Source organism: Mucor mucedo, assembly GCF_025094135.1.
Source record: "Mucor mucedo strain NRRL 3635 chromosome Unknown EV154scaffold_120, whole genome shotgun sequence".
NCBI lineage: Eukaryota > Fungi > Mucoromycota > Mucoromycetes > Mucorales > Mucoraceae > Mucor > Mucor mucedo.
The window spans coordinates 49,896-77,459 of NW_026252404.1; the positions used below are offsets into that span (position 1 = coordinate 49,896).

Consider the following 27,564-nt stretch of genomic DNA (forward strand, 5'->3'; position numbering starts at 1 on the left):
CAATAAACCTTTTTGATTATGTATTATCCAATTTATTTATGCCGTGTTCTATGTATTACAGTGTATTCCATAATATCTTTTTATTTTTTTAATAACTAGATAGATTACTTTTCCAACAATCATGAATTATGTGTTTGCATATTGTCTGCACCTACGTCTTTTTTAAATTACATTTATACGTAAGTCTAAAAAAGGGTTCACGTCCACTGACATCCCATATCATGCTTCGCTATTGGCACATGCTATTACTGATACGCTGACAGACAATTGACAAGTTCCGAATTGCTTGGGAGTATTTATAGATATTTCTATTTACAAGTAAAAGCTCAAACATATGATTGATTAAATAAGCAAAAATGAGATCATCCTGACATTTAAACAAGATCTTGTTTAACAGTCTACAAATAAAACCTGTTCACACACACTTTTTCTTTTTTTTTCTTTCTTTCTTAACTTTTTCTTTGCACTATAATATATATATATATTCATGCACAACACCATCTTTTCGAAGACAAGTAATAAATAATATGTAAAGGTTAGTTAATAACGAATGTTGTTTTTATAAGAAACAAATTTTTTTAAAAAAAAAAGACAGCACTTTTAGGCGTGCAGTTTGTATGCCGTAAACTCGAACGACTTCAAGCTTTTGTTTTTGCAACCGACGCGAGCTTACAAAAACTCGGGTGAGTTCAATCTTAAATAAAAGGCATTCGGGTGAGCTTTGACTAAGGCACGATCGTAACTCGTTCTAGAATTTCGATCCTCATTCTGAACACTAATTGTACCTGAAATATTTGAACGCAATTTCAAGTGCATAGTGGAAGAGGATGATATGAATAACATCGTTCTTGAGATCAGTAAAAAAAAAAATTCAATCCGGAAGCAATTGCAAATCAAGCTGAACATGAAAACAAATAAGCCATAGTTATGGATAACCTCAGTCAAATGATTGCTTCTTTCATCGACCGTTTTTTTAACTCCAAAGGATATCGCGTCTAGAAAAACGATTTCAGCGACGATTTATTAATGAATTAGACAAAACAAAAGCCTCAAGGATTGTTAATAAGTGCGGACCTAAGCTTGTCGAATCAGTAGTTGTTATATTAAAAAATTATTGGTTTTTCATGACAAGTTTTCCCTGCTTTATTCACAACAACTGCCAGATAGATGATTGTGCCGACCTATCAAAGATTGAACACCAAGAAAAGACCGGAGCTTTTATCAGAAGAAAAACACAATTCAATCAGAGGAAACAGATTCGCGTTTCTTGAAACAATTTGATCAAAAATGACAATTCGGAAAAGTCTTCTTTAAATTAACCTACAGATTCGGTTATGTTAAGTACTTGCAACAAGTGGTTCTTGAGCTCGGTAGACGGTAGGTTTTCTCTCCGTTCCTTGGGTCATCAGTACAAGAACTTCCAGACAATAAATTCTCGCCAGCGGACCCATTATCCTTCGAAAGTCGGAATATCATGCATCGCTTATAATCATTTATCCTTTGCATGCAAAGAAATACCGCAAGAAAAGATGAGCGGGTTGCTTGTAATAACTTAGCAAGGCTATATCCATATTAGAGCTAACAAAGTCTATCCGTGCAGATACCATTTATGATTAGCTTTTCGCCTTTTGTTGCATTTCTTAGATTTCAACGCACAAAGCAAAAAAAAAAAAAATCCAAAGTTCGACTAATGGTCAATAGTGAAAAAAATAACAACAATGATTATGAACATCCACTATACGATTTCAATTTTTTTTATTTACTTGCCGTTTTGAGGCTTTATATCTACTGATTCAAACTTATACTTCACTAGGAATGGGCAGCTTGTAAATGTGCACGTATTGACTTTACAGAGTTTGGAACATCCGGAACATTAATATTAAAATGTCTTTCAATAGTGTGGACCTACAGCAGCAGTGGAACCGTGAATACGAGTTAAAACAAAGAAGCAACATATAGGTTTTGTAGCCAACATTTAATTCAGATCATAAGCTGTAGTATAAAATATTGCTCAGGAGTCAGTGTTCTAAACAAAGATCGAAATTAGTGGGAAAATTACATGTCTAGTTTTTCTGAAGCTCGCTTGTATTATTGTTGTAAGCCTAATTGGGATCGAGCTCGCCCAAATTACAATAGTGTACACTGTACTTGGATGCACAAAGTACTCTGTTTGAAATTATACAAGTTAGGTTTTTTTTTGTTCGAGTAGATCAAACACTGTGGGCCATGCATGATTTATAAGAGCATTTCGCTTCTTCAAAATAAGATCCCCGCTCTTTTCTTTTCTTCTTCCTTATGAGTTTCGACGAACACGAAATACCATTAATAACAGAGGAGGAAATAGCTTGTTTATTGGAACAGGACGATCTCAGCCCTGAGCTACAAGCGTTAATTCAACAATACCAACAAGCGGTTGCCGTTCAAGAATCAGAGCCAACAGAAGACAACTCCATTGGCACGAAATGTGCCATTGTGTCTAGCTTTCAGAATTACCAACTCGTCCTATTACCCGCCATTATCCTCGACTATCCCTCTGCAGATCAAGCAAACGTTGTCATACTTACACCCGTTACCAATGATACTGTACCGTGTTCCCATTACTTTCGTAATGAAAAGCAATGTACTAGCTGCGCTTATTCGCATGGCCTTGTTGTACCAACCGACCGTATTTTGCCTTTTGAAGCTCTGGAAACAGACACCAAAATGGATGATTTACAATACGGGAAGAAGGTTTGGTGTAAGAAAGAAAGTGAGGATGTATGGAAGTTAGGAAATATTATTGATCAATTGCATGGTCCCAAATGGCGAGTTCGATTGAAGGGGAGCAGAAAGAGAGATATTGTGAATGTGGATATGGAGCACATTATGGCGTTTAAAAGCTTAGATGATCATGACGAGAGTGAAGACGAGGATGAGGAATGGAGCGAGTCCGATGTGGAATCTGTGGATGAAGTCACTACGGTAGTAACTGATAAAAAGTGGGGAGATTGGCTACCTTATACTACTGGATTTGCCGCTAAAATGATGAAAAAAATGGGTTATGTTGAAGTAATTATAAACGGGTAGAAGATTAGAGCAAATCATCTGATTATGTATCATTAGGGAAAGGGATTAGGGAAACAAGGAGAGGGACGTGTTGATCCGATTGATACAAGGCCATATTCAAAGCAGTGGCAAAGAGACGGTCTGGGTCGCAGGAAGAAAAGCCCCAATAAGAAGAAAAAGCCCACCGATAAAAAAAAGACGGTCCAAGACAATACAGATATGTTTGCCATGGTGAATACGCTATTAGACACAAAAGAAACCGGACCATCTGTACCAAAAAATACAGCCACTAGAAGGCAAACAAATCAGACCAAAGCAGAACTTCAATCTAGACTGGATAAGGCAGAGAAGGAATACATTGATGCGACAGAAGCCTATCGTCGGAATAAACAATCTCCGATGAAAGATCAATTTGGAACGAAATTAAAAAATGCTACCAGCAAATTACAAGACTTAAAGAAATTAATGGATGAACTTGATGGTCATGTCAGACGCGAAAAGGAGAAGAAGGATATGTATACATTTTAAGACAGTAGTATGTGTAAAGAGAAAAAAATTGGAATGGTTGTATTACATGTATATATAAATGATGTGGTGAATAAAGAGTGAGGGAAAAAAAGGAAGCTATTTTTTCTTGGGGGGTTTAACGCTTGACTTCCTCGCCAGCAACAAAGACACGCTTGACAACGATCTCTCCTGTAGAGTCATCCAAAAATACGAGATCTGCATCACCACCGACGTTTAAAGTACCCTTCTTCTTATCGATACCTAATAAACGTGCAGGGTGAAGGGTGGCTGCTTCAATAGCTTCTACCAAAGGACAGTTTGTGAATTTTTGGAAGTTACGGATACATTGGTCGATGGTGATGGTACTACCAGCTAATGTAGTACTACCCTTGATATAAGCAGCACCATCCTCAACAACCTCTACTTCACTACCTCCGAGTTGATAAATGCCGCTGGGAAGGCCTGCAGCAGATAAAGTATCCGTGACTAAAATAGCTCCAGTGGGATGAGAATAATACGCAATACGAATAGAGTTGGGATGGACATGAACACCATCACAAATAAGGCCATAGAAAGGACGAGGATCGGGTTTTTGACGGTCAGGGGATGTGTTGGAAGCCTCAGGATGGGATGCTCCATTTTTAGGGATAGGTAAATCAGCAGCACCGAGAACACCAATCAATCCAGGATCACGATGATGGAACTAAGAAAAATTATGTCAGCCACTAAATCTTCGTTGTATATATTGTAACTTACTGCTTGCATAGCGTTAAATAGATGGGTGATGCTAGTAGAGCCTTTGGTTACAGCCTCTTCAGCTTCAGCAATACGACAAGCAGAGTGACCCATTGAAACAGTAATACCACGTGCAACAAGGTCAGGAATAGCGTCACAAACACCATCAATCTCAGGAGCCATAGTGATGATACTTACAGCCTGACTACCCTTTAAAAGCTCAGATCCATATACGTCGTCAAAATCCTTGATACCATTCTTTGCGTCCTTAAAGACAGATTGTTTATGAGCTCCCTTCTTTAAAACGGAAATAAAAGGTCCTTCAAGATGTGCACCCAAAATCTCTGCGCCACCTGTAGCAGTACCCTTTCGATGATTTAATAAGGGAAGTACCTGGGGGGGGGGAAAGGCATCATGAATTTTTTTTTCTTTAGTACGAGACATATTTTTGTGTGGGGAAAGTAATATTTTTTTAGCGTTTTACCTTTTCATAAACTTCAGGTGCCGAACTGACGATGGTAGGACAAAAAGCGGTACAACCGTATTGTAAAAGACCCTTAGCAACCTTATCAATATTTTTTTTCAAGACGTCGACAGGTTCTTCATGATCAGCGAAATCAATACCATAAGAGCCATTAATCTGGGTATCAATAAAACCTGGTACGACCAAAAGACCCTTTGCGTCAATGATCTCATCAGCATCACGACGAGCAGAAAAGAACAGGTTTTGAGGGTGGATGATTTTTCCATTTTGAAACCACAAGTATGAATTCTCTACAATCTTATGTTCAAGTAAAAGCCTTGCGTTAACAATCTTGTAGATTTTATCGGATTCGGTAATTTCTAAAGCAGGCATATTTATGAAAAAAGTTTTTTTTTATGTATATGAAAAGGGAAGAAAGGAAAAAAAAAAAAAACGGGTGTGAGTTCTTTTTATAATCATATCATACCGGGCTTACTTAATAAAATAATGTTTCATTGTCCGTCCAAGGGTCCAATTGGTACGCTAGATTATGTAATACACCCTTTTTAAATTTAACCCCAATCAAAAATCATTTGTTCAAGGGTCCAAAAGGGGTAGGATGACGGGAAACTTTTTTAGTCAGTTTAAATGAAACATGCTTTACCTTTCATTCTCGTGTTTCCAACCGTATCATAAAAATAAGAAATGTTATTGGGGGTTTCCTGATAGTTTCATCCTATGAATAGTTAATTTATAATATCAAAAGCTACTAGGGTAAAAGTTAAACTGACGGTAAATGTGACTAACGATTAAAGTTCACAGGAACCCGTCTTGGGAATAACAAATCGTGTGTGTCTTCTCTTATCCCATTTGTTGACGTTATCTGATCTTTTTTTATTCCAGCATGTATGGATCTTTCTTCACTTGCGTATCTTTCCTTATCCGTTCATCGGTTGAAAATCAAACTTCATTATATCACCGTCATCATCCTCAAAAAAAAAAAAAAAAAAACCTAGTACCAGTTATGTGTCACTTTGTATCTGTACCCTTTAATTTTTTTTGCGTCGGGATACACAGACCCTTCTTTTTTTGCTCAGGTTTCTGGGCTTTTGTCAGCAAAAAAAAAAAAAAAAAAGTAATTGTCGGCTGCTGAAAGTTGTTGTGGATTAAGGGCTGATATTTCCAGAGTAAAATAATTTTCTTATTTTGGTTTTCCAACATCCATCATAATTTTACAAGTGGTAATGTGAGCTTTACATATGTTCTTAAGCTAATTTGGAAGTTAAGGCTAAAAGTTTATTGGCTCAAATCTTAGGAACTACGAGCAAGATATTGTAGCCATGTTAAAGAGGAAGTCTCTTATAAATATGTGTGCAGAATATACCTGAAAACCGTGAAGAAGAACTTCACCACTCTTAAAAAACTAAAATTAAAAGATCAAATGATCCAAAATTTTATCATGCATACAGGCAATAGCCATAAGTAATCCGACGCTGACTTTTGATTACAAAGTGGTAAGTTATGTTTTAAATCCAGTCAATTCCTGCGATGAGTATTTACAATCCTTCACATTTCACATGGATTTTGGCTCACTATACACGTTTGAAAATTGAATAAATGAAATTGTACAGTGCACATCCTTTCCACATTATATAACACAATATTTGTACTAGGCGATAGTGACCAATTAGAATTGTGTTACCACAATTAAATAAAATCACAGGAGCACCAACTTACCTTATTAGCTTTGAGCATTCTAGTTTTTATTATTTTTCTAGAAAAGCTTGTCGTTTAAATATACAAAATATTAAATCCACAAACCAACAAACAGTAAGCCGATTTGTGCACAAAAAAAATCATTCCGTAATTGAGCTTTTATATAATAATGTCAATGGTTAACAAGTACTTTTTGGTAGTGGATGTTTCTATCTACACTTTCGACCTCAAGTTTTGACTAATAGAAATGTTTTAATTTTATTTTTTAACCATGCTCAGGACTTAATTTGAACACACTACATCTCTTCTTCTTCACAATTACTAATCAAGAAAAAAAAAAAAAAAAACCAGGTTATGCTCTCGTGTAACACGACAACTCTGCAAAATTCGCTTTGCTATCCGTGCAAGTAACTTAGCCAGACATAGTCATGATTATAAAATGTAAGATATAATTATCTTCATATTAATTTTATTTACCAATAAATAATATAGTGATATACAAAATGTATAAAAATTATTACATGATGTTTGTAGGTAGTTATTAGCAATACTTTAATAAAAAAAACTATTGTGTTAAAATTACGTACGGCACCGTTTGCGAGGCGTAGATAGTACCTGGTAGATACTTATATTAGCTGAGCACTTTATTTTCATCAGGTTATTAATTGAAGTCCACAAGTAGCGACTTCAACATTGTTTAGCAGCAATTTATCTCACTAAAAAAATTCGTCTAGTTGCATTTACTTCCAAGCGCACTTTGAGAGGCATAATTCTGAATGAATTGCTATTTTCTTAAGGTATGGAATAGGTTTGGCAATTTTGATAGTTTTAAATCTTTATTGGAATAATCATGACTATACAATTTCTTATTATAATTCTTCCCAACATTTATTACACTGATCGGGCTCCTACTTTATTTATCCTAATTCAAACTTGCACCGATTTGCATAAATCTCGCACGAGCAGGAGGCTATTTTATAAATCTCACAAGTATCGTATGTGAATTGCCGTTTATCATTTTGAAAATGGCTACTTCAAGATTAAAGTCTTACATAAACTAGCAATGTAGTATTTTTTTTGGAAAGCTTAGAGAGCTTGTAGAAATGGGTTAGCTTTGGCCCAAAGATTAATGCTAACCAAGCTGTATTATAATCTTAAAAAAATGATTTAAATGACTACGCTTTCAAATTTAAGATACACTGATCACAAATCGTGACATCCATATCCTGATTGTTCAGGCAAGAACTTTCAAGCTGACAGAAACCGTGACGCTGCTAGCCTTTTCAAGATTGCGCCATTTAAAAGAAGCCTAAACCGGATTGATACTTTAGTTTCTTTGGGTGGGGGGTTTGTTGAACAACAAGAAAAATCTAACATCATAAATAAATGAGGTCGGAGTGCTTGGGAGTAGATAATGCACGATTCATGTTTTGTTTATGAGCTGTATTGGTGTCATACAAGTCGCACACATGTCATTTATCATTGGTCTAAACATGACACTGTCATTGTGCCCATCACCCCATACAATGATTCCTGAAAAATCAACCAATCAGAAAACTGAAAATATTATTAGGGAATTAATTTTCTGTGGGCCCTGATGGTTCAGTTTTAGCTTGTCACGGTCAATTACATAATTGAGGAGGTATAAAAACCGACAATTTTTAGGTCTCGGTTTCTTTTTTTTTTTTTACTTCAACTAATTTATAAAAAATGGAACAACCTACTGAATATTTCTCTCAAGAGGAAATTGATGAAAGAATTAATGTCACTGATTTTAGTCAAACACATCAAGAACCTTTACAAAGTCCTGATCTATTAAAGTACTTTATTTCACAGTTGCTGCATTCTAGAAATAGTCCTGGTAGTAATAGCCTTAATGAAGATTCGATGTTCAAAGAACAAGTTATTGCTTCATATCAAAAAGACTTTTAACCCCGCGCTCTTTTACTATTTTTTTTTCGTTCTATTTGTCGTTATCTCACTTCCTTTTCTTTTTTTAATTACTCCCTATTGCATTACTATTCAATAAAAATATAAATATTCTTTTTTTCCCCCTCGTATACGCGTTGCAGCATGAAAATAAAATTGTGGGCTGCTTTCATATCGCCCTGCTAAAAACGAAGCTAATCAAATATAATAAAAGTCACGTAACAAAGGTCTTTGTGTTGTACAGAACCGATAAGTTACAAATGTCTTTTAATGGAAATAAAAAACTAACTCAACTCGAATCCAGTGTTGGAATTAATTGCTAAAAGGATACAATTAGCACATGACATTCTAAGTATCCATGCATTTTTGTATCTTTACCGTATAACAGCTTTTCTTTTAAAAGAGATTTCTTGGTATAGGCTAGATGCATTTTAAAAAGTTAAATGATAATTAACCTTAATTTCACGGATATAAGTTACCTGGCAATTTTAAAAGGTTGAAGCTACGAAAGAAACGGCTTTTAGATATTTGCTATTGTGTTATCTTTGTTTATTCCCTTACCATGTTGAGCTTGAAGGAAGTCGGCCAGATCGATTTGTGTTCAATTTAAAAAAAGATTTCACCAATTTAGCGCTTTCAGCTGCGTCTGTTGATACCATCCTGACTGTAAATGGTGGTTGAAGATACTCGAATCCACCCAATGGGGGCTTGGGGCAACCCGTAGCAAATTTTAAAAAAGATCGTTTCTCGTTGGAGGAGAATTCAGCAATAATTTGCCACAAGAGCCTGATCACTGGGTGAAGGTCAAAATACCCATCCTGATATTCTGTGTGCCTGCGTAAATCAGAGATATCTAAAGTATACAAAAAAAAAAAAAAAAAAAAAAAAAAAAAAAAAAAAATGAGCACACTTTTTCGTTAGCGTGGTAATTAACACAAAGGAATATACCGAAATCCGTATCTTCACCCGATAATACTCGTTGTAATTCAGGAGGAGAAAATAATTTAATCCAACCTTCCGAGATTACTGTTCGAAAACCATTGATAAATGCTTTGGTTTGTTCTTTTGCACGTTGATTTAATTTATAATCTGCCATCAAATATACGTACTCCACCTTATTATTGTTAGTGACCGACGTATGTTTCCCTCTCTAAAGCAACAAAAACAAAACAAAAAAAAGAAAACAAAAAAATTAATACTAGGCCTTTTTGGGATTGCTATGATTTCATCTTACATATTTCAGCTCGTGAGACTCAATTTTTCCAAAAATATTCTCATCCGCTTCGAATGATAACCCAAGCTCCTCTACATCTCCTTCATAGTGCTTGATAAATGTCAAATTTCTCCAAACTTCTTCATCCAATTCTTTGAGCTCTTCCAAAAATACATTACGCCCTAATAATCTGGCTAACAAAAATCCTGCAAACTTGACATCCAACAAAATTCCTTCATATAATGCTTTTCCAATGGCCTACAAGAAAGAAGCACGTTTCATGTCGTCAATTCAGACCAGAATGATCACGCCTCACCTTACTTGATTTCTTACCTTTCCAATAAATTCAAATAATTGGATATGGTTACGACCATGAACACTTGATGTTGCACTTGGATAGAAACTATTTAATTTGGTGGATGTAAACAATCCATAATTGGGTTCAAAAGCCTCTGATATCATCATTGTAAGGAAATCTATAGTTCAAAAAGTGTGTTCAATATGACAAAAGTACAATTTCGTAATAATTGTTTTACCTTTAAATGGGCCACCTTGATCAATACCAGCTTCTCCTACACCCAATTCATTTACAAATGCGACACGAATATTTCCTTTCCATGCTGAAGGGGCCAAACCCGATAATCCATGAAACCCATCTTCCAACACCTGACCTCTTCTGACCGTGACCACCTTTCCATTGTTCTTGTTAATGATGGTGGATCTATCCAACGCTACCCAATCACGAAAGATCTTGAGCCGCATGTCAAATGATACAGTATGAGGCATTAATTGCAGGATACGAAGTGGCACTGGATCACCTTGTTTCAGATTGGATAAGAACAATGATGCTGAACCATTGCTCGCTTCGCTAAATATGGAAGAAAAGAAGGATTTCATACCTTTGGACATGGATATTAGCAACCAATGGTTTGGTGGGCAGAATGGATGGTGTAAGTCTAAATCATAAATTTGTAGCAGCAAACGTCTAGCGGATTTAAAAGAGTCAGCGGAAGGTGGAAGTTCAGTTGGTATGTCTGTCTGCTGCTGGATCAACGAAAAGTAGAATGTATTAAGAAATGAGCTGATTTGTATCAAGTCATTGGGAGAGAAAGGCTTTTGACGAGTAAAAATATCTACATCATCTAGTGTTCTAATTAGCAAAAGAAAAACAGAAAATGTTAGCACTCGTTTTAATCTGTATCTATGGTTACCTACAAAAACACAATTGAGCATGCTTCACAAAAAACTTTTAGGATTTGTACGAGAGGTTCCTTATCTATATCTTTCCGTTTGGCAGCATCTAGATAGATGACCATACTTCCTTTAGGGCCAAACTGATTCATGAGTTTCCAAAGTTGAGGCATCAATTGCGTAGTGAAGGCAATACGGTAAAATATGACTTTTCTGTGTGCTTTAAATATTCTTGTTAATTGAATATACATGGAGAAAATCGATTCGACTTCAATGGAAAACAAGGCAAGATCATTCCCTCCTCTTTTGAATAAATTCTTTTTTACTCGTTGTTGTTCGAACAGGATAATGTCCGCAAAGACTTGATCCATAAAAGCTCTTGACCAAATATACTCCATCTGTTTCATCACTTTGTCAAAAACAAGCGAAGGCAACGTATTCCCCCAAACTGCTTTAGACCATTTAAAAATTGGATGGTAGTATGGATATGAGGGCGTCTGTCTATCCGAGAAGTACGGTTCGATATAATTTAGTAGGGAGGTCGTTAATTCTACCAGTTGCATTTCTTGCTCAGCCCTCAATGTATTTTTACTATTGTTCCAAAGTTCAATCACATTAGCCAGCAGAAATAAGAACCCATTCCCGCTCAACTCTTGTGTTACGGAATCTGATTGTTGAAGAAAGAGAACGATAGCATTCAGCGCCCATTGACGAAGCCTATCAGCCATCGCGTCATTGATTAATGCAGTGATATTAGGTACCGCCATGGTATTGGTCCAAAGAAATCTAGAAGCGGTTGCCATATCTAATGCATCACAAGACAAACCAGCATGTTCAATTGGGTAAAGAGTTAACCTAGTTATGGTAGTTAACCATAACTTCATTGCCTTGACACGGGCTATGTCCTGCGGAGATAGTTTAAATGATCTGTCTTCTAATTTGATAATTTGCTGTACACAAAGGGTCAATGCATCACGCAAGTTAAACTGACAGAGGGTATTTTTTAAAACGGTTTGAGCAGTACTGGATAGGATCTTATCCGGTATATCAATGACATGATAAGGGTCGTATATATGCTTTGTTTGGTATGTTTTTGGGTTGAGGTATTGGAGCAGAAAGGTCAATTCAGGTCCAAACATGGTCGTATCATTGGAGCAGGTGCATGTCTGAATACATTGCATAATGACCTGTTCTAAGTAAATCCGCGCCCGACTCATGTATCTCATATCGATCAGTAACGTATAAAAAGGTATTTTTGTCTTGCCGAATTTGTTGTTCGTGAAGTATTTCACAAGACATTTTAGGCGAGTTTTGTCAGGTTGTGTGTGGCGGGTTAAAAAACAGTAGAGTCCAACAAGTTGTAAAAAGTCTATAATATCTAATTCTGTTTTACAATGGACATCCCACCAAGCCCAAGATTCTATTTTGGCTTGTTTAACTCTGTCTCTTCTTTTCCACCATTGCTGAATTACTTGTGCAGCTGCATTCTTTTTCTCTAACTCTAACTTTTCCACTCGATCCTTTTCCCGCTTTTCTCGTTCGAGCCTTGTGGTTTCAAGAAATTTCTTTTTGGAGGAATCGGTGGATGTGAACATGAAGAAAGAAAGGACTGGGAAAACCTGGTCATGGTAGCCATAAATTAAAGTTTTAAACCCAGGTTACTATCACCCATTGTGGATATGCTGATGTTTGATGAATGTTAGCAAGAGCAGTGTATGTTTTTTTGGTCTTGACTTTTTCTTGGCTCTAAATAAAAAGAAAACAAACAACTAGCCTTGCATGAAGAATTAACGATTAACTTTTATAGAGAAAGATGTGTTTATATCTGTATAAAAGTGCGACACATTACAGTTTTCACACTTTAAATTCAGAATAGAGATCATTCTTTTTGCGTACCGACTGAAAGTTTCTCATTGTTATTAATTATACGCATTACTACCATTCTCATACTTCAAATGCTTTTGATTCGGTGGCTGCCACATGTGTCTACTTCCCAGCCTCCCGTACTGAAACATATCTTTTTCTTGTTGATATTACACATTCTGCTTGTCCTTCACGTACTATTTTGGCTGGTGATTTAATTACTCATGTTCAGGGCAATTTTCTCCTCGAATCTGTCGAGCACCATCCATTTGGCTTCATTATATTAATTCTTCGTTTACTGATAAAATCACTCCCCCTGATCAATCAGCTTCTGTTACAATTTATCGCGGTGTTTTACAGTCATGTATAGACTGCGTTTTTGAATTTAATGATCTTGCTTCTTCAGTTCATTACGATGATTATACCATCACTTATGTCCAACCACAATGGTCTGAATATCTTTTGCTAAAAATTCAACTTTGATTTCTTCCTCTCATTAATGATAACAATTCTGTCTTTTCAATAGATAAGGGTCTTTGGCGAGCTCACCCTCGACTAACATCCAATCCACAATTTGTTAAGCAACTTAACAGGATACTATACAAACGTGTTTATCAATTCGGAACATCCATGTCCTCCGCCAAAAAAATGGGAATCTCTCAAGATATTCACTGCAGCATTTTGTAAGTCACATAGCGTACAAAAGGCCTTTACTCTTTCTTGTACCGAAGATTTACTTCATCAAAAACGTGCTAGTATAAACAAGAAACATCTTTAGTTCCTTTGGTATAAGGTGTTGTGAAATAGGTGAGCTGTCCGCTGGCTATATAAAACGTACTATTTCCTAATGACATTCTCGTCCAAACATCCCTCCTCTTATCCATCTAAGCTCATTATCATTATGTTCTTGGCTATACAAATAGGAAATAAAGAGAATCCTTGAAAGGTATAAGATTCGATCTTTTGCTTGGCCAAATCACCGAATTCAACACCATTAGCACCATAAAATTTCATAGCAAGTAGCCTCGATGGGGAGTTCGTGGTCATAACAGCTTGCAAACTATCACCGAATGTTGTAACAACTGGATTTGACACTTTATGATTGATTGGGATAAATGCCATAAAACCAGTTTAAACTTTTGGTCTGAATTTAAAGTAATTTCATGGCAAAAAGTATATTTCTGCAGTTTTTCTTTTTTTAGTTTTATTCGAAACCATGTTGAGAGACTCACGGCCTATTGCTTTACGCAAATTGATGCCTTTCTCTAACCGTTCCGATGCTAGAAAACATAGGACTTCAGACTCAATACATAGTGATGAAGATCCATTGTTAGATGAGGAGGCTGCTGTACGTAATAAGCACATGTTTCAAGAGAGATAAATTAACGTTTTTTTTTTCGGTCTCATAGCTAAATCTTATTGATTCACCTTCATCACCTTCTTCTAGTGCACCTTTAAACGGACGAACTACAAAGGTTGACAAGAAAAAGAAACAGCAGCAGTCAGGATTCTTTTCACGGTTTAGTAAAAAGAAAATATCCCAACCTAGAACGATTTCACTCCAAGCAGACGGTAAAAAGAGAAACATGCTCGATAATCTATAGTTAACAATGTTCTTAATTAGACAAGGAAAAGAAAAAGTATGCAGCCAACGTCATTATTAATCAAAAATACAACATTATCACCTTTATTCCTATTGTGCTATTCGAACAAGTAAGCTAATTACGTCTGCGTTAAAACCTCCTTGTCTAACTCAATTTCGTTATCCCAGTTTGCCATATTTTTCAACATGTACTTCTTACTTGTTGCTTTATCCCAGTTTGTACCGGCCTTAAAGATCGGTAAAGGATATAAAAATGCCAAGTGATTTATTTTCTAACAACGCTTAATGGGTTTGTAGGATATATCCTTACCTACTTTGGACCATTATGTTTCGTTTTATTAATCACAATCAGCAAAGAAGCATTAGACGATTATCAACGTTACAAACGTGATAAGGAAGCCAACTCACAGCTTTACCGTCGACTTACATCCTCTGGAAATCAAAATATTCCAAGTTCTAAAATTAGAGTGGGTGATTTGATTCACATCATGAAGGATCAAAGAGTACGTTACACACGTGGAATAAGAGATAATTCAGTGACTGATTAAGGAAAATAAAATAGATTCCCGCTGATATGATCTTGTTAAGAACGACAGAGGAAAGTGGCGCAAGTTTTATTAGAACAGATCAATTGGATGGTGAGACGGATTGGAAGTTGCGTTTAGCAATTCCTCATTTGCAAAAATTACATTCGGACGGTGATTTGTTGGATGTGAAGGGACATGTCTATGGTAACACACAAATGCTTGGAATATTCACCTTTTTCTGGCTCTGATTAGTTTTTTTTTTTTTAGCGGATGCACCTCATATGGATATTCATAACTTTGTGGGAACTATTTCAATTGTAGATCATACAACAGGAGCAGAACGAATCGAACCTTTAGGCGTAGAGAATACAATGTGGACAAACACCGTGTTAGCTTCAGGGTCAGCCATCGGATTTGTGATTTATACCGGTAAAGATACCCGAGCTGTAATGAATACCAGTCACCCCAAAACAAAGGTTGGTTTGATTGATAAGGAAATCAATCAACTTGCAAAGATTTTATTTATTGTGACTCTGGGACTTTCTGTCATCATGGTTGGGTTTAATGGTTTCCGTGGTGTTTGGTATATCTATGTCTTTAGATTTTTAATTCTATTTTCTTCGATTATTCCTATTGGGTAAAAACCTGCGATTTTTTCTCGTTCACATTAATCACATTTGACTAACATTTTTCCAGTTTACGTGTCAATCTGGATATGGGGAAAACAGTTTATGCGCATCAAATCGAAAACGACCAAGAGATTATGGGAACAATTGTACGTACAAGTACTCTACCGGAAGAATTAGGCCGCGTTGAGTACTTATTGACTGATAAAACCGGCACCCTGACACAAAATGACATGGAGTTGAAGAAGTTGCATATGGGTACAATGTCTTATAGTTTGGATACCATGGATGAAATCCAAACCCATTTAGCAACTGCTTTTGGACCCCAGGATTTATTAACAGCAAAAGGCCGTCGAAATATATCTGTACGTGTACGTGATATCGTACAAGCATTGGCGCTTTGTCATAATGTTACACCCGTGGTAAGCATTGATGGCGATATCACTTATCAAGCATCAAGTCCCGATGAAGTGGCTATTGTAAAATGGACAGAGCATATGGGCTTGACATTGGTGAACCGTGATGTTAATTCAATTCAGTTACGTGTCGATGCAACAGGCGAAATTCTTTATTTTGATGTTTTGAATATCTTTCCATTCACTAGTGAAACCAAACGTATGGGTATTATCGTTCGTAACAGACAAACTCAAGAAATCGTGTTTTTTGAAAAGGGTGCAGATGCAGTGATGGCACGCATTGTACAATATAATGATTGGCTAAACGAAGAGTGTGATAACATGGCAAGAGAAGGTCTTCGTACACTTGTTGTTGCTAAAAAAAGTTTATCAGAGGAGTCCTACCAGGAATTTACATCCAGGTATCATGATGCTGAAGTAGCACTTCATGATAGAAATATGTTGAAACAATCCGTGGTAGAAACTTTGCTGGAGTCGAATTTAGAATTATTGGGATTGACGGGTGTTGAAGATAAATTGCAAGAAGGTGTCAAGAACACCTTGGAGCAAATGAGAAATGCGGGTCTGAAAATTTGGATGTTGACGGGTGATAAAATCGAAACAGCCACATGTATTGCTATTTCTTCTAAACTGGTGTCTCGTAATCAAGGCATCCATACCATATCCAAATGTAAGTATTTTTTAAGTGTGATAAAAAAAAAAAGAAAAAAATCTGTACTCATATTCAATTAGTAAAAACGGCAATGGAAGCGATTGACGAAATTGACAATTTACGTACAAAAACTGATAATTGCCTTGTCATCGACGGCGAGTCGTTACAACTCTGTTTGGATCATTGTATCGATGAATTTATAGAGATGGTTACTATGCTACCCGTGGTTGTTTGCTGCCGTTGTTCTCCCACTCAAAAGGTAATACAACGAAATATAGACATGTCTATAACATCTAATGTATACTTTAATAGGCTGATATCACTCGTTTGATCAAAGAATATACCAAAAAGAGAGTGCTTTGTATCGGCGATGGAGGTAACGATGTAAGTATGATCCAAGCTGCTGATGTTGGTGTAGGTATCGTTGGCAAAGAAGGAAAACAAGCATCCTTAGCTGCTGATTTTTCCATCACACAATTTAGTCACTTAACCAAGCTGCTTTGTAAGTGCACATAGATAGGATTATGCATTAGATTCTTATATATTTCTTTGTGTAGTATGGCACGGAAGAAACAGTTACAAAAGATCCGCCAAACTTTCCCAATTTGTTATTCATCGTGGTTTAATTATCTCGGTTATGCAAGCTGTATTTTCAGCATTATTTTATTTCGCCCCTATTGCCTTATATCAGGGTATGCTGATCGTGGGTTACGCCACGCTGTATACAAATGCGCCAGTATTTTCTCTTGTATTGGATCAGGACGTGAGCGAGGAGATTGCCATGATGTATCCTGAGTTATATAAGGACTTGACAAAGGTAATTGAGTACACAATGTATCAATATTTAAACTAACTGTTACTTGTAGGGACGTTCATTATCGTACCGTACTTTCTTTACTTGGTTGTTGATTAGTGTGTATCAGGGTGGTGCTATCATGATCTTGTCTATCATTCTCTTTGAGGACGAGTTTATTCACATTGTTGCCATCTCTTTTACGGCACTAATCTTTAATGAATTATTAATGGTGGCGCTGGAGATTAACACATGGCATAAATTCATGATTTTAGCTGAACTTATTACGCTGCTTATTTATTTCGGATCCATGTGGCTATTACCTACTTACTTTGGTATGTTCGATTTACGAAAATATATGAAATGAAACTAAATTTTATAAATCTTTTTAAAATAGATATGCAATTTATTTTAACAAGTAGGTTTGTATGGAAGGTTGCTGTTATCACAGCAGTAAGTAGCTGTCCATTATATATTGTTAAGATGATCAGGAGAAGAATTGCACCACCGAGCTATACAAAATTAACTTAATCGTAAACATAATAAAATATATAATGAGGGTATTTCTCTTTTATTCTCTTCTCAAATTGTCTAATCTTGCCTGTAAAGCAGCATCATCGGCAGACAAACCACCTTCTGCCTGTGCAACTCTTTCAGCAGGTGCAGCAGCTGGTGCCTCGGTTTGTCTGATACCTGTTGGAACTTCAGAGAGCTACCGGAAAAAAAAGGTAAGTCGACCGAAATACTAGATAATCAAAATCCATAATAAGAGCTTACCTCTTGGTTGAAGCTGATTCCAATTTCGTCCAAAACTTTGTTAACAATCTCGTCTGATTCTTCTTCATCTTCATCTTCTTCGAAAGCATCATCAATGGCGTCTCCCATCATTTCATCCTTCATATCCATCATTTCACTTTCTCTTTCGAATTCCATCATAATTTGTTGAATCTTGGGTAAGTTCATTTGTTTATTCATAGAGCCCATGGCCTTTGTAGCGCCCTTCATAGCCTCAGCCATTTGTTGACTAGATCGAAGAGTTTGAATACGCAACCCAACTGCTTGTAACTGAGTCTTCATTTGATAAAACTTTTGTACATTACGTCTTGTACGCACTAAATCTTTGGCCATGACTTTACATGCGCCCATCTGATTTGCTTTAGCGGATTTTTTGATATCTGCAATCAGTTTTTTCTCTTGGCGTTCCAATTTTTCCCTTTCACGGTCTAATTCTCGTTGAGCTTTGGTGATGGCTCGTTGGTGTTGACGTAGAACTTCTGCAGGTGTTTTTCTTTTTCCAAATAAAAATTCCTGTTCATTGAAGGAATTAGTAAATGTGAATTAGGTATCAAAGACACTAAGGGGTGGGGGTAACTTTACCATTTTTCGTCTTGTTTATACTTTTGCGCAAAAAAAGAAAAAAAGGGCAAAAAGGTAAATCATGATTTACGCCCAGAATAATCCCGTGTAACTCTCAGCACTAAAAATCATTATTGCATTATAATCGCCATCTTAACAGTTAATACAATATTTTTCTTTTATTTTAGAAAAGGATATCTACATCAAGTATACGTATTATTACCGAGCATTTCGCAGGCTGGTCGGAATGCATATGACACACATTGTTTTCATATTACTATTCTCATTGACTTGCTGACTTTAGAAGTAACCATAAAAGTTGGAACTTCTAATCAGCATTCACGAAACGCTACAAAACTTATGGTTTTAAGATCACACAATTATTTCAACCGATAATGGTATATCTGAAAGACCATTTTTGAGCTGGTGATTCCTTCTCTTTTTGAAAAAGTTTACCACATTTAGGTTAAATATGATTACTGAGCAAGTTACTTGATGTAAATCTTTCGGTGTTGGCCTTCGAGTATGTAGTACAACCAACAACGAGTGACACCATCGCAAAATATAAAAGAACAATGATATGCGGTAACAGCATGAAATACCGGAAAGGCGAAATTTTAAAAAGAGTTAGGACTATACTTGACAAATAAAACATAACAATATTCCATTACCGATTAAAAAGGCGTCGTTGAGATATACGATTATTCGTGCTTTGTATGTATTTAATGTGTCAACTGCAATTGTTAAAGTGGGATAAACACGAGAACAAAGGCACAAACCCCCTTTATACCGAATCCAATGGCTTAACAGGAGTTATGTTTCGGTACGCATTTTTCTGGTTACTAAGTCATGATTATTACTAGCAATGAGGTTTGATAACATTTGCTATGAGAAGGCTGCGGCCAGATAGAAGTGGCAAAATCTGAAATAAAAAAAAATTAGGGTATGACGTACACTAGGCCGTGGAAGTTTTTAAAAAAGGATGCATTGTTGTGCATATTTGGTAAGTAAAATTAATGTGTAGACACGGACAACAAAACAAAAAAGAGCTTTTGGGTAGCTCCGTCTATACATGGAAATGTACATTTTAGTGTGCATAATCGGTATGCTATGAGCAATTTTTAAAATGTACTTAATCGACGGGCCGAATCTTATTTTTGGTTGCCGCAGAAGGATTAATGAAGAAACAGCTGGATTTTGTTGACATCAGAAAAGTATCGAGACCTGCATGACATGTGCGTGTAGCCCAAATCACATCTACTGATTAAAATTTATGACTGAGTGAGCGGCCCTAACATTTGATCTTCTTTTCTTTTTTTTCTTCTTTATTTTTCTTAATTTATAAACCAGAATGTCAAATGAGGAACAAGGAGTTATTGGTATTGTGGGTGCGGGTTTAGTTGGCGCCTTAAATGCCATTTACTTTGCACAAAGGGGATGGAAAGTTGCACTTTATGAACTTCGACCGGGTAAATATATAAAACGTATCTGTCCTTTATGACCTTTTTTTCTCACAGTGTTTTTTCCCACGATCATAAAAGATATGAGACTTCCTGTTCATAGAGAGAGTAGACGTGGTAAATCGATCAATCTTGCACTGTCAGAAAGAGGATTGAGTGCTTTAAGAGCAACTGGGTTGGATCTTGAAAAAACAATTTTGGAAGCCTCTGTGCCAATGAAAGCAAGAATGGTTCATATTAATGGAACTCAGATGTCTCAAGCATATTCTGTTAATGGCAAGGTAAAAACTGTAATAAAAGAGACAGCATTATTACAAAGATATTTAAAACCAATTTTAGCATATTAATGCTGTAGATAGAGCTAGATTGAATGAACTTTTATTAGATGCGGCAGAGGAGATGAAAAATGTCACAGTCTATTTCGAGCACAGACTTTTGCAAGCGGACATGGACAATAATAATCTTGAATTTATGGTTGCGAATGAAGAAAAACGAGTTTACCACCACGATTTGGTTATTGGAGCAGATGGTGCTTACTCCAAGATGCGATCCCAAATGATGCGTCGTATGAGAATGGATTATAACCAAGAGTATATTGATACAGGCTATTGTGAATTATCTATGCCTCCCGCTACAGGCCCTGATGGAAAACCTACATTCGCATTGGATCCAAATCATCTCCATATTTGGCCAAGACATACTTTTATGTTGATTGCTCTTCCTAACCCCGATTACTCTTTTACATGTACGCTCTTCATGCCATTCCAAATGTTTGAGGATATAAAGACAGAGGAGCAGCTGATTCAATTCTTCACCGAGAACTTTTTAGACTCTATTCCATTGATTGGAGAAGAATCTTTAAAAAAGGATTTCTTTGCAAATCCTCGTGGTTCCCTCGTAACAGTCAAGGCATCGCCTCACAATTATGAAGATAAAGCACTTATTATTGGTGATGCAGCCCACGCCATGGTTCCATTTTATGGCCAAGGAATGAACTGTGGATTTCAAGATGTAGAGGTACTTCATCAAATTTTGGACCGTCATCATATCAAACCTGTTTCCAAGAGCAACAAGATCGAAGGATTAAAGGAAGCATTGGATGATTATTCAAAGACGCGTGTCAAGGATGCGCATGCTATATGTGATTTAGCCCTCTACAATTATTACGAGATGAGCCATGCTGTGACTTCTATAAAGTTTTTGGCAAGAAAAAAATTGGAGGGCGTGATTCATTATTGGTTCCCTAGCTTAATTATTCCATTGTACACTATGGTCAGTTTTTCGACATTGCCTTATTCTCGCGCTATTGAACGTTGGCATCGTCAGTCTCATTGGCTGAATGTAGCCATGATTTCTACCACATTGGCTACAGCTTCGCTTGTAGCCTCGGTCGGATTCAAATATCGTGACCAGTTTTTGCCAACTGTCAGATCAGCTATTGATACAATGAAGCATCTTTTTTAGTAATAAAGATGATTAAAAAAAATGTTTTTATCCAGAAAAAAGAGTTTGGAAGTGTATCATAGATAATTTATCATTGTGGAGACGTTTCCAAGAAGTGATTGTACTTCCGAAATCACTAATTTTAAACACACGAGATCGTCTCGGCCAGCCCATGTGTTCAGCGCCATAACCACCAACACCACCACCACCACCGTAACATAGCTGAATATTATCCTTTTCCATGCAAAAGTCATTCACATGGTCATGTCCGCTACAAAAAAGTGTCAGTTCAATAGGCCGTCAATTACTACAAAATTATTTTTTACCATGATGTTACTTTAATATCGCCAGCTGGATAAAGGAAATAAAGATTGATTAAACAAACATGTTAGTATTTTGTTACTGTCATAAACAATTACCAATTTTAAATGCTTCCAATGCAGAAACCTTGTTTTTCTTGGGACTTGAAATGCCTTCTCGTGCGTCGCCTAGTTTTCCATTAAATCCGTTTATCTCGTCATTGTATTCCCTGTTTTTTTTTTAAAAAAAAAGGATATATAAGGGCCCAGAAAAGTGCTATATTGGTAATTTCATACATACCAAATAGGTATATGGAAAAACGCAGCAGCATTGGGCTTAGACTTAAATGACTTTGCTGATTTGATAACCCAATCCAATTGCTCTGGTTTAATGAAATCGTATAACTCTTCTTCTTCACTCTCAATATATGCATGTGAATCCAAGAAGTACAGGGTAAATTCATGTGACCTATCATCCACCATCTATGAGTATAAAGAAAATTCCATTTTACACTTATCCTAGATTACCCTAATGTTGAAGCGTCTGAAAAGATCTTCAGGATATAGTTTCCTATACCAGGAATATCTAACGGGCCACGCTCAGTTAAAGAAAAAGGCATGCGACGCATGACCTCAATCAGTTCCTCTCTTGTCAAATCATTCTCGTCGTCGTGGTTACCAAACACAGCGGCCCATGGGATATTTCGCTTTATAACGGGGTCTGCAAATTTAAAAGTAGCTGCCCTAGCATCACTGACGAGACCCCCATTAATATTATCACCTGAAAATACAACAAGGTTGGGTTTTTCCAAATCAAGCAACTTCTCTATATATTTGATGGTGGTTTCATCACCTATACACTCTGTCTTCAAATTAATAGTTTTTTTTTTAAAAAAAAAAATGTGAGATAATAAAATTTCATTTTTTTTTAATGGCATACTTCGGTAGGGACATCACGACAAGCACCCTCTTCGTTTGTAAAATGTAAATCAGCCAATTGTAATATCTTAAAATTACCAAATCCATCAAATGCTAAAGGTGGAGTGGTTGGCAATTCTTTTAAAAAAAGTAAGTCGCTGCTTGTATAACCCACTTTCTAAGTAGAGTCTGATTACCTTTATGTCCTTTTTTAAAAAATAAGTAGGTAGGTTCACCAAATCCTCCTTTTCCTTCTTTTTCACTATTTAAATCTACATTGATTTTATTCCATCCATATGGTGTCACGGGATGTTTTCCAAATTCAATCGCTAGTTCTTGAATGCCATCCTTCAGTGTATCTGGATTTTTGGGTGATGTTCTATACCATAGGAAAATGTTGTCACCACGAAGTACAGAATTTAGGTTAACATCAACTTTGTTGTATCCTTGAGGTGGGGTTTGATCGTTTAAAATAACGACAACGCTATGCAGCTGTGAATACAGATATATAGGGTACTTTAATGTAATCTTACTCTGTCACAGGATCTTCGTTACGTTCTCTTTTATAAAACATGTACACACTCATACCAACTACAATGCCTCTATTCAAATCCTTTTCTACTCTATCCCAGCCCTAGATAAAATGTGGTCAATGACACCTAAAGATAACAGAGGGAAAAAAAAGCAACTCACATCAATATAGCAATTGCTTGTGAAACATTGTTTAGCAGTAATTGCGGTGATTGGATCTAATTTAAAATGATGGCTTTCAAAATTAAATATTTCTAGTTTTTTTAATGCCATTGCCCTCACCTTTGGAACCGGATTGACTATAATACATAAACAAATGAAATCCACCTACATCTCTATTAAGATCTACGGGGATGCGTTTATACTCTGCACCTATTGCAGGACTAATTCCTTGCTTGACAATGATGGAAGTGACAGGATTTTTGGAAACAGACTTATCTTTAGTGTAGTACAACCATAAAGAACTAGGTTTCTCGTCGTCGCTTTGTCCAAATTGGTTCAAGTCAACATTTATTCTTGTCCATTTTGAAGACATTGTCTCGTTAAACCCACGGATGGTTAGGTCGGTGATGGGATCATCAGAAGGATCTTGCTTTACGTGTAAAAATATCGATGCTGCATCATTCACGCCTTGATTGAGATCGGTTGGGATTTTGTGGTAACCTGGGTAATTCGCACACGCGTGGTTGGCATCGCATGAAACTACCTTCAGGTCTGTGATGTAAGCATGCGTAGCAACTGTTAGAAATAAAGTTGCTAATATAGTTTTCAATAGTAGCATAAGCGTCCACTGTTCTTTGGGATGGATAATAATAATAAAAACTGATAGGGGCAGAGATAGGGTTGACAAATAAAAAGAGCCAATTAATTAAATATGGCGAAAAATGCAAATTTTAAAAATCTACAAATTCTTGACAACTTGAGGGAAAACAGGTTTTATTTAGTCGTATTACTAGAGCGAAGAAGCCTCAACCAATATCTTAATGACATCAATTGAAATCATTGGTCAGCCAACTCGCACAAGTATTTAAGTGAGCCAGAGCATTCGATGTTGATTTATAAACTAGTTCAAGTCTTACAAACCGTGTTTACAAACTTAGTCTTAAACAGCCATTAATTGTGACAGCTCCATTCAAGATCATTACGATACAAAGCATGTATGGAATAATTGGAAGTCGCACTATTGGTTCGGATGCACCATGATAAATTTATAAAAGGTAGTATCGTTATCCTTCGAATATCGTATCTAGCGACAATAACTGCCCTCACCATGGTAACGTCTACTCTCAAATACGAGTTTTTATTCGTTTTTATAAAAAAAAATAAAAAAAAAAGAAAAAAAAAAAGAAAAAAAAAGAGAGAGAGAGGACAGTGCATGTATTTATATGGTATGCAAAAAAGTCTACTTACATCTGGATTTATTCCGGCTTCATAAATCCTATAACTTTAGACTTTTTCGTGGATACATCAGCATCTTTGTCTGACTTTCTCTTTTTAGATTTTTTGGACACAGATCTGATTGTTTGCATTTGTTCTCCAAATTCTTTATCTGACAGCTTATTGGCATTCTCAATCTTTTCCTCACGAGCTAAACGTTGGCTCTTTGCATCGTCATCGACCTTTGCCTAAACTCTTGTTTTAGCAATATTTCTATATTTAGTGCATGTTGACTTACTTCAACAGATTTGTTAAAACTATTGAATGATCTTCTACCTGCTGTTGTGTCAACAGCGAAAGGAAGGAAACTAGGCTGGTACTCGATTTGAATTTTACTAAATATTGTTGCATTAGTATCCAATTGGTCCACTTATTCTCATGCATATACTTTACGGCTTTTCGGCTTTGATTTCTTTGGTATCTAACACCCATTCAGCCTCGGATATAACGCGTTTACGTTCTTTCTCTAACTGCTCTTGCATTTCTTTTTCCATGGAACGTTGCATGAACTATTAATCTCGACTTAATCACAATTACAATGCTTATTTTCTAAAACTCCACTACCTTCATGCCCAACAATCTGCTGGAGGCCTTCTTTCCGTCTTTCTTAGGGTCTGACATTGTAGTTTATTGTATTAATGAAAGAACAAAACATAATCTGGTTTTACTTTTTTTTAAATAATTTTTTTATACTGTGACGGTTTTAACTAATGCATTGCTTTGTACATCGGCAGCATTATTCATCGAAAAACGACTCTCTTTCAAGCCCTGATTCGTCATAGAAATTGCTCATAATGGTTATATCATTTTCCTCACTTCCCTCATCAGAGTCTTCGTCATCCTCCAAGTTTAAACATTCAGATTCTTCCTCATCTTGCGCTGCCTCTTCCTCAGATACCTCATCTTGCACTGCCTCTTCCTCAGATACCTCTTCTTGCGCTGCCTCTTCCTCAGATACCTCTTCTTGCACTGCCTCTTCCTCAGATGCCTCTTCTTGCGCTGCCTCTTCCTCAGATACCTCTTCTTGCACTGTATCCTCGAGTTTATTTTGGTATTTAAGCATGATATTTTTAATATTGTTTGCTTGCTTGTTCATATCCATGTCCATCTTTCTTGCAATGGCCTGAGACCTCAATAACGTGTCCAATTGGTAGTTTTGATAGACTTGTAGAATCTTACCACTTGATAAAACATTGGTAACAGATAACATTGAATTTTATCGCACGTTTTTACCTCATCCTATACTTTAGTATTTTCATCATACGTTTTTGGAACCAGGCTTCAGGATTGACAGATTCAAAGCGAAGTACGTACAGTTTAAAGATTCGGGTAGCTAATTCTTCGGCCTCCTTAACTTGTTCAACAGACGCAGTTCTTTTTTTAGCGCGTTCTACATAATTGAATCAATACCATGAAGATGCAACTGTCAATATCGTCTTACTTATTTCTGAACATGCTTCTTTACAAAAAGATACAAGTCCCAATTCAGCGTCCATAAATGGGTCCAGTTCAAATAATTGTAAAATATAATCACTACTTTCAAAGTAATCTTTACCAGCGTTCAATTTAAGTAAAGTGCTAGTTTTCATTAAATAGGTTCAGTATAGCTTGTCATTGCGAGTTTCTATACATACGTTAAGATGTGACTCTCAGGGCGTGCCTCGCTTTCCTTTAATGACGTCAAAATAACATCTTTTATTGTATCCTCTTCTTCCAACAGGGTTAGATACTATGACAACAATTAGTCAATTTCCTTGTTGATATTTCTAAACCTACATCATAATAAATTAATAAGAGTTCTGGATCACCTGAATATGTTTTATGAGCTTCACTCAAATATCTAGCAGCGAATCTTAAATGCTTCTCGTAGCGTATAATTCTCAAATCGTTTTCGTTGCGTTCACCATCCTCCAAGTATTCCTCCGGCAAGTTGTTTCTAGCGGATTTCCACAAGTTGTAGCAACAAATAGCCATTTTTCGCAACAAGATAGGATGGTGGAATATGGGCGTATCGTAACGACTATAGAAAATATAAGAATAAGGATTAAAATAAGTACGTTGAAAGCATTTACGGTTGTATTTCATCTAAAGCTAGTTCCCAACTGTTTTCTGCAATCAAGTAGTCGATGTACACGTTAAAAGTTTCGGCAGACTGAAAAATAAAAACGTTAGTAAAACAGATAGAATCGCATAACATTTTCCTACATGTTTGACGGGTGAACTAATGAAGACTGCTTTGAGGTAACCTGTCAGGTCCTTTGGAGAGGTTTTGCCAATGATCTCAACTCCAATCTATAGTAATAGGAAATAAGCATGATTCCGTGTGATCTCGATAACCTTTATTTTACCTTCCACAAATGTTGGAAATGGAATCTATTACTTTTAACTAATTCGATGAACAATTTTTTTGCTTGTTCATACTTTTCTTCATTCATTAAACTTCTTAATTTCTCATTGGATCTGTACAGATCTGTCTGTGCATTGAGCATTGGCCTCTTGGTACTGAGAACAGGAACCTCAGCAACATCATAAGTAATGGGGTTTTTTCTTTTTCTGATTCTAATCATGATCGAGTTGAAGCTTAAACAACCAGTTTTAAAAAAATCAAGGCGCCGCTAAACAAAAAAAATCATGTCGATCACCCGGACAACGCATTGAAAGTAATAGTTATTTGACTCGGTATTTTTCAACTTTATCTTTAAAGCGCTTCTCGCTACCGTGCATCCTCAAAAACACATAGTGATAAAAGGCTTGATTAATTGGACGGAGGATTGCTGACAAAATTTACCGGCACTGATTAAAACAGTTAGCAACCTTATCATATATGAGGTCAACATACGA

General features: G+C 36.3%; 14 protein-coding genes across 14 annotated transcripts; 4 read left to right on the forward strand and 10 right to left on the reverse strand.

Moving 5' to 3' along the window:
- Positions 1-1,043: 1,043 nt before the first annotated feature.
- Positions 1,044-1,271, forward strand: EV154DRAFT_428437 (uncharacterized protein; the record flags this gene model as incomplete). Its single annotated transcript, XM_051596414.1, has 1 exon — positions 1,044-1,271. A coding segment is annotated over one exon (228 nt), but the record flags the coding sequence as incomplete, so codon positions are not given.
- A 1,024-nt stretch (positions 1,272-2,295) lies between these two features.
- On the forward strand, positions 2,296-3,573 carry EV154DRAFT_485673 (uncharacterized protein; the record flags this gene model as incomplete). The annotated part of the gene is made up of 2 exons (XM_051598773.1): positions 2,296-3,048; positions 3,103-3,573. The coding sequence occupies 2 exons, from the start codon at positions 2,296-2,298 to the stop codon at positions 3,571-3,573; spliced, it is 1,224 nt and encodes a 407-aa protein (XP_051453249.1).
- Positions 3,574-3,688: 115 nt separating this feature from the next.
- EV154DRAFT_428453 (uncharacterized protein) lies at positions 3,689-5,143 on the reverse strand (the record flags this gene model as incomplete). The annotated part of the gene is made up of 3 exons (XM_051596416.1): positions 3,689-4,255; positions 4,309-4,640; positions 4,813-5,143. 3 exons carry the CDS (start codon positions 5,141-5,143, stop codon positions 3,689-3,691), a joined length of 1,230 nt encoding a protein of 409 aa, XP_051453250.1.
- A 3,571-nt stretch (positions 5,144-8,714) lies between these two features.
- EV154DRAFT_428476 (uncharacterized protein) lies at positions 8,715-9,491 on the reverse strand (the record flags this gene model as incomplete). The annotated part of the gene is made up of 4 exons (XM_051596418.1): positions 8,715-8,815; positions 8,875-8,897; positions 8,957-9,248; positions 9,332-9,491. 4 exons carry the CDS (start codon positions 9,489-9,491, stop codon positions 8,715-8,717), a joined length of 576 nt encoding a protein of 191 aa, XP_051453251.1.
- A 43-nt stretch (positions 9,492-9,534) lies between these two features.
- On the reverse strand, positions 9,535-12,698 carry EV154DRAFT_39833 (uncharacterized protein). Its single transcript, XM_051595229.1, has 5 exons — positions 12,649-12,698; positions 10,824-12,573; positions 10,145-10,758; positions 9,630-10,084; positions 9,535-9,545 (listed from the first exon to the last, which is right to left on the reverse strand). The coding sequence occupies exons 2-4, from the start codon at positions 12,392-12,394 to the stop codon at positions 9,921-9,923; spliced, it is 2,349 nt and encodes a 782-aa protein (XP_051453252.1). The 5' UTR covers positions 12,395-12,573; positions 12,649-12,698; the 3' UTR covers positions 9,535-9,545; positions 9,630-9,920.
- Positions 12,699-13,416: 718 nt separating this feature from the next.
- EV154DRAFT_39869 (uncharacterized protein) lies at positions 13,417-13,822 on the reverse strand. The gene has a single exon (XM_051595236.1). The coding sequence runs from the start codon at positions 13,782-13,784 to the stop codon at positions 13,539-13,541; it is 246 nt and encodes an 81-aa protein (XP_051453253.1). The 5' UTR covers positions 13,785-13,822; the 3' UTR covers positions 13,417-13,538.
- Positions 13,823-13,876: 54 nt separating this feature from the next.
- On the forward strand, positions 13,877-17,840 carry EV154DRAFT_39876 (aminophospholipid-transporting P-type ATPase; the record flags this gene model as incomplete). Its single annotated transcript, XM_051595237.1, has 13 exons — positions 13,877-14,010; positions 14,072-14,234; positions 14,287-14,375; positions 14,434-14,503; positions 14,563-14,768; positions 14,828-14,996; positions 15,060-15,429; positions 15,489-16,504; positions 16,567-16,745; positions 16,799-16,988; positions 17,044-17,303; positions 17,353-17,614; positions 17,677-17,840. Coding segments are annotated over 13 exons (3,242 nt in total), but the record flags the coding sequence as incomplete, so codon positions are not given.
- On the reverse strand, positions 17,654-18,701 carry EV154DRAFT_39904 (Snf7-domain-containing protein). Its single transcript, XM_051595245.1, has 3 exons — positions 18,657-18,701; positions 18,057-18,587; positions 17,654-17,991 (listed from the first exon to the last, which is right to left on the reverse strand). Exons 1-3 carry the CDS (start codon positions 18,657-18,659, stop codon positions 17,851-17,853), a joined length of 675 nt encoding a protein of 224 aa, XP_051453255.1. The 5' UTR covers positions 18,660-18,701; the 3' UTR covers positions 17,654-17,850.
- Positions 18,702-20,310: 1,609 nt separating this feature from the next.
- On the forward strand, positions 20,311-21,559 carry EV154DRAFT_428486 (uncharacterized protein; the record flags this gene model as incomplete). The annotated part of the gene is made up of 2 exons (XM_051596421.1): positions 20,311-20,376; positions 20,435-21,559. The coding sequence occupies 2 exons, from the start codon at positions 20,311-20,313 to the stop codon at positions 21,557-21,559; spliced, it is 1,191 nt and encodes a 396-aa protein (XP_051453256.1).
- A 27-nt stretch (positions 21,560-21,586) lies between these two features.
- Positions 21,587-22,457, reverse strand: EV154DRAFT_428483 (uncharacterized protein; the record flags this gene model as incomplete). Its single annotated transcript, XM_051596420.1, has 5 exons — positions 21,587-21,809; positions 21,865-21,889; positions 21,958-22,051; positions 22,135-22,306; positions 22,366-22,457. 5 exons carry the CDS (start codon positions 22,455-22,457, stop codon positions 21,587-21,589), a joined length of 606 nt encoding a protein of 201 aa, XP_051453257.1.
- Positions 22,458-22,896: 439 nt separating this feature from the next.
- Positions 22,897-23,821, reverse strand: EV154DRAFT_428460 (uncharacterized protein; the record flags this gene model as incomplete). The annotated part of the gene is made up of 4 exons (XM_051596417.1): positions 22,897-23,239; positions 23,289-23,389; positions 23,449-23,504; positions 23,614-23,821. The coding sequence occupies 4 exons, from the start codon at positions 23,819-23,821 to the stop codon at positions 22,897-22,899; spliced, it is 708 nt and encodes a 235-aa protein (XP_051453258.1).
- Positions 23,822-24,586: 765 nt separating this feature from the next.
- On the reverse strand, positions 24,587-25,356 carry EV154DRAFT_523139 (uncharacterized protein). The gene is made up of 4 exons (XM_051603069.1): positions 25,288-25,356; positions 25,117-25,232; positions 24,962-25,058; positions 24,587-24,911 (listed from the first exon to the last, which is right to left on the reverse strand). The coding sequence occupies exons 1-4, from the start codon at positions 25,342-25,344 to the stop codon at positions 24,705-24,707; spliced, it is 477 nt and encodes a 158-aa protein (XP_051453259.1). The 5' UTR covers positions 25,345-25,356; the 3' UTR covers positions 24,587-24,704.
- A 12-nt stretch (positions 25,357-25,368) lies between these two features.
- EV154DRAFT_40020 (uncharacterized protein) lies at positions 25,369-26,406 on the reverse strand. Its single transcript, XM_051595268.1, has 3 exons — positions 26,165-26,406; positions 25,957-26,113; positions 25,369-25,904 (listed from the first exon to the last, which is right to left on the reverse strand). The coding sequence occupies exons 1-3, from the start codon at positions 26,310-26,312 to the stop codon at positions 25,460-25,462; spliced, it is 750 nt and encodes a 249-aa protein (XP_051453260.1). The 5' UTR covers positions 26,313-26,406; the 3' UTR covers positions 25,369-25,459.
- Positions 26,141-27,326, reverse strand: EV154DRAFT_40031 (uncharacterized protein). The gene is made up of 5 exons (XM_051595271.1): positions 27,072-27,326; positions 26,929-27,015; positions 26,796-26,875; positions 26,358-26,743; positions 26,141-26,301 (listed from the first exon to the last, which is right to left on the reverse strand). The coding sequence occupies exons 1-4, from the start codon at positions 27,288-27,290 to the stop codon at positions 26,446-26,448; spliced, it is 684 nt and encodes a 227-aa protein (XP_051453261.1). The 5' UTR covers positions 27,291-27,326; the 3' UTR covers positions 26,141-26,301; positions 26,358-26,445.
- Positions 27,327-27,564: the final 238 nt, after the last annotated feature.

Excerpts from the sequence above, each read along its gene's own strand:
- EV154DRAFT_39833 (XM_051595229.1), bottom strand. The coding sequence starts at position 12,394 with ATGTTCACATCCACCGATTCCTCCAAAAAGAAATTTCTTGAAACCACA. Across the intron at positions 10,759-10,823 it reads GCATGCTCAATTGTGTTTTT|AACACTAGATGATGTAGATA; the intron begins GTAGGTAACCAT and ends TTTGCTAATTAG. Across the intron at positions 10,085-10,144 it reads TCAAGGTGGCCCATTTAAAG|ATTTCCTTACAATGATGATA; the intron begins GTAAAACAATTA and ends TTTGAACTATAG.
- EV154DRAFT_39869 (XM_051595236.1), bottom strand. The coding sequence starts at position 13,784 with ATGGCATTTATCCCAATCAATCATAAAGTGTCAAATCCAGTTGTTACA.
- EV154DRAFT_39904 (XM_051595245.1), bottom strand. Across the intron at positions 17,992-18,056 it reads GAATCAGCTTCAACCAAGAG|CTCTCTGAAGTTCCAACAGG; the intron begins GTAAGCTCTTAT and ends TTTTTCCGGTAG.
- EV154DRAFT_523139 (XM_051603069.1), bottom strand. The coding sequence starts at position 25,344 with ATGTCAGACCCTAAGAAAGACGGAAAGAAGGCCTCCAGCAGATTGTTG. Across the intron at positions 25,059-25,116 it reads GAAATCAAAGCCGAAAAGCC|TAAAATTCAAATCGAGTACC; the intron begins GTAAAGTATATG and ends AACAATATTTAG. Across the intron at positions 24,912-24,961 it reads GTTTTAACAAATCTGTTGAA|GCAAAGGTCGATGACGATGC; the intron begins GTAAGTCAACAT and ends ACAAGAGTTTAG.
- EV154DRAFT_40020 (XM_051595268.1), bottom strand. The coding sequence starts at position 26,312 with ATGAAAACTAGCACTTTACTTAAATTGAACGCTGGTAAAGATTACTTT. Across the intron at positions 26,114-26,164 it reads AGAAGCATGTTCAGAAATAA|AACGCGCTAAAAAAAGAACT; the intron begins GTAAGACGATAT and ends TCAATTATGTAG. Across the intron at positions 25,905-25,956 it reads ATACTAAAGTATAGGATGAG|TGGTAAGATTCTACAAGTCT; the intron begins GTAAAAACGTGC and ends TGTTTTATCAAG.
- EV154DRAFT_40031 (XM_051595271.1), bottom strand. The coding sequence starts at position 27,290 with ATGATTAGAATCAGAAAAAGAAAAAACCCCATTACTTATGATGTTGCT. Across the intron at positions 26,876-26,928 it reads TTAGTTCACCCGTCAAACAT|TCTGCCGAAACTTTTAACGT; the intron begins GTAGGAAAATGT and ends TTTATTTTTCAG. Across the intron at positions 26,744-26,795 it reads GCTTTAGATGAAATACAACC|TCGTTACGATACGCCCATAT; the intron begins GTAAATGCTTTC and ends TATTTTCTATAG.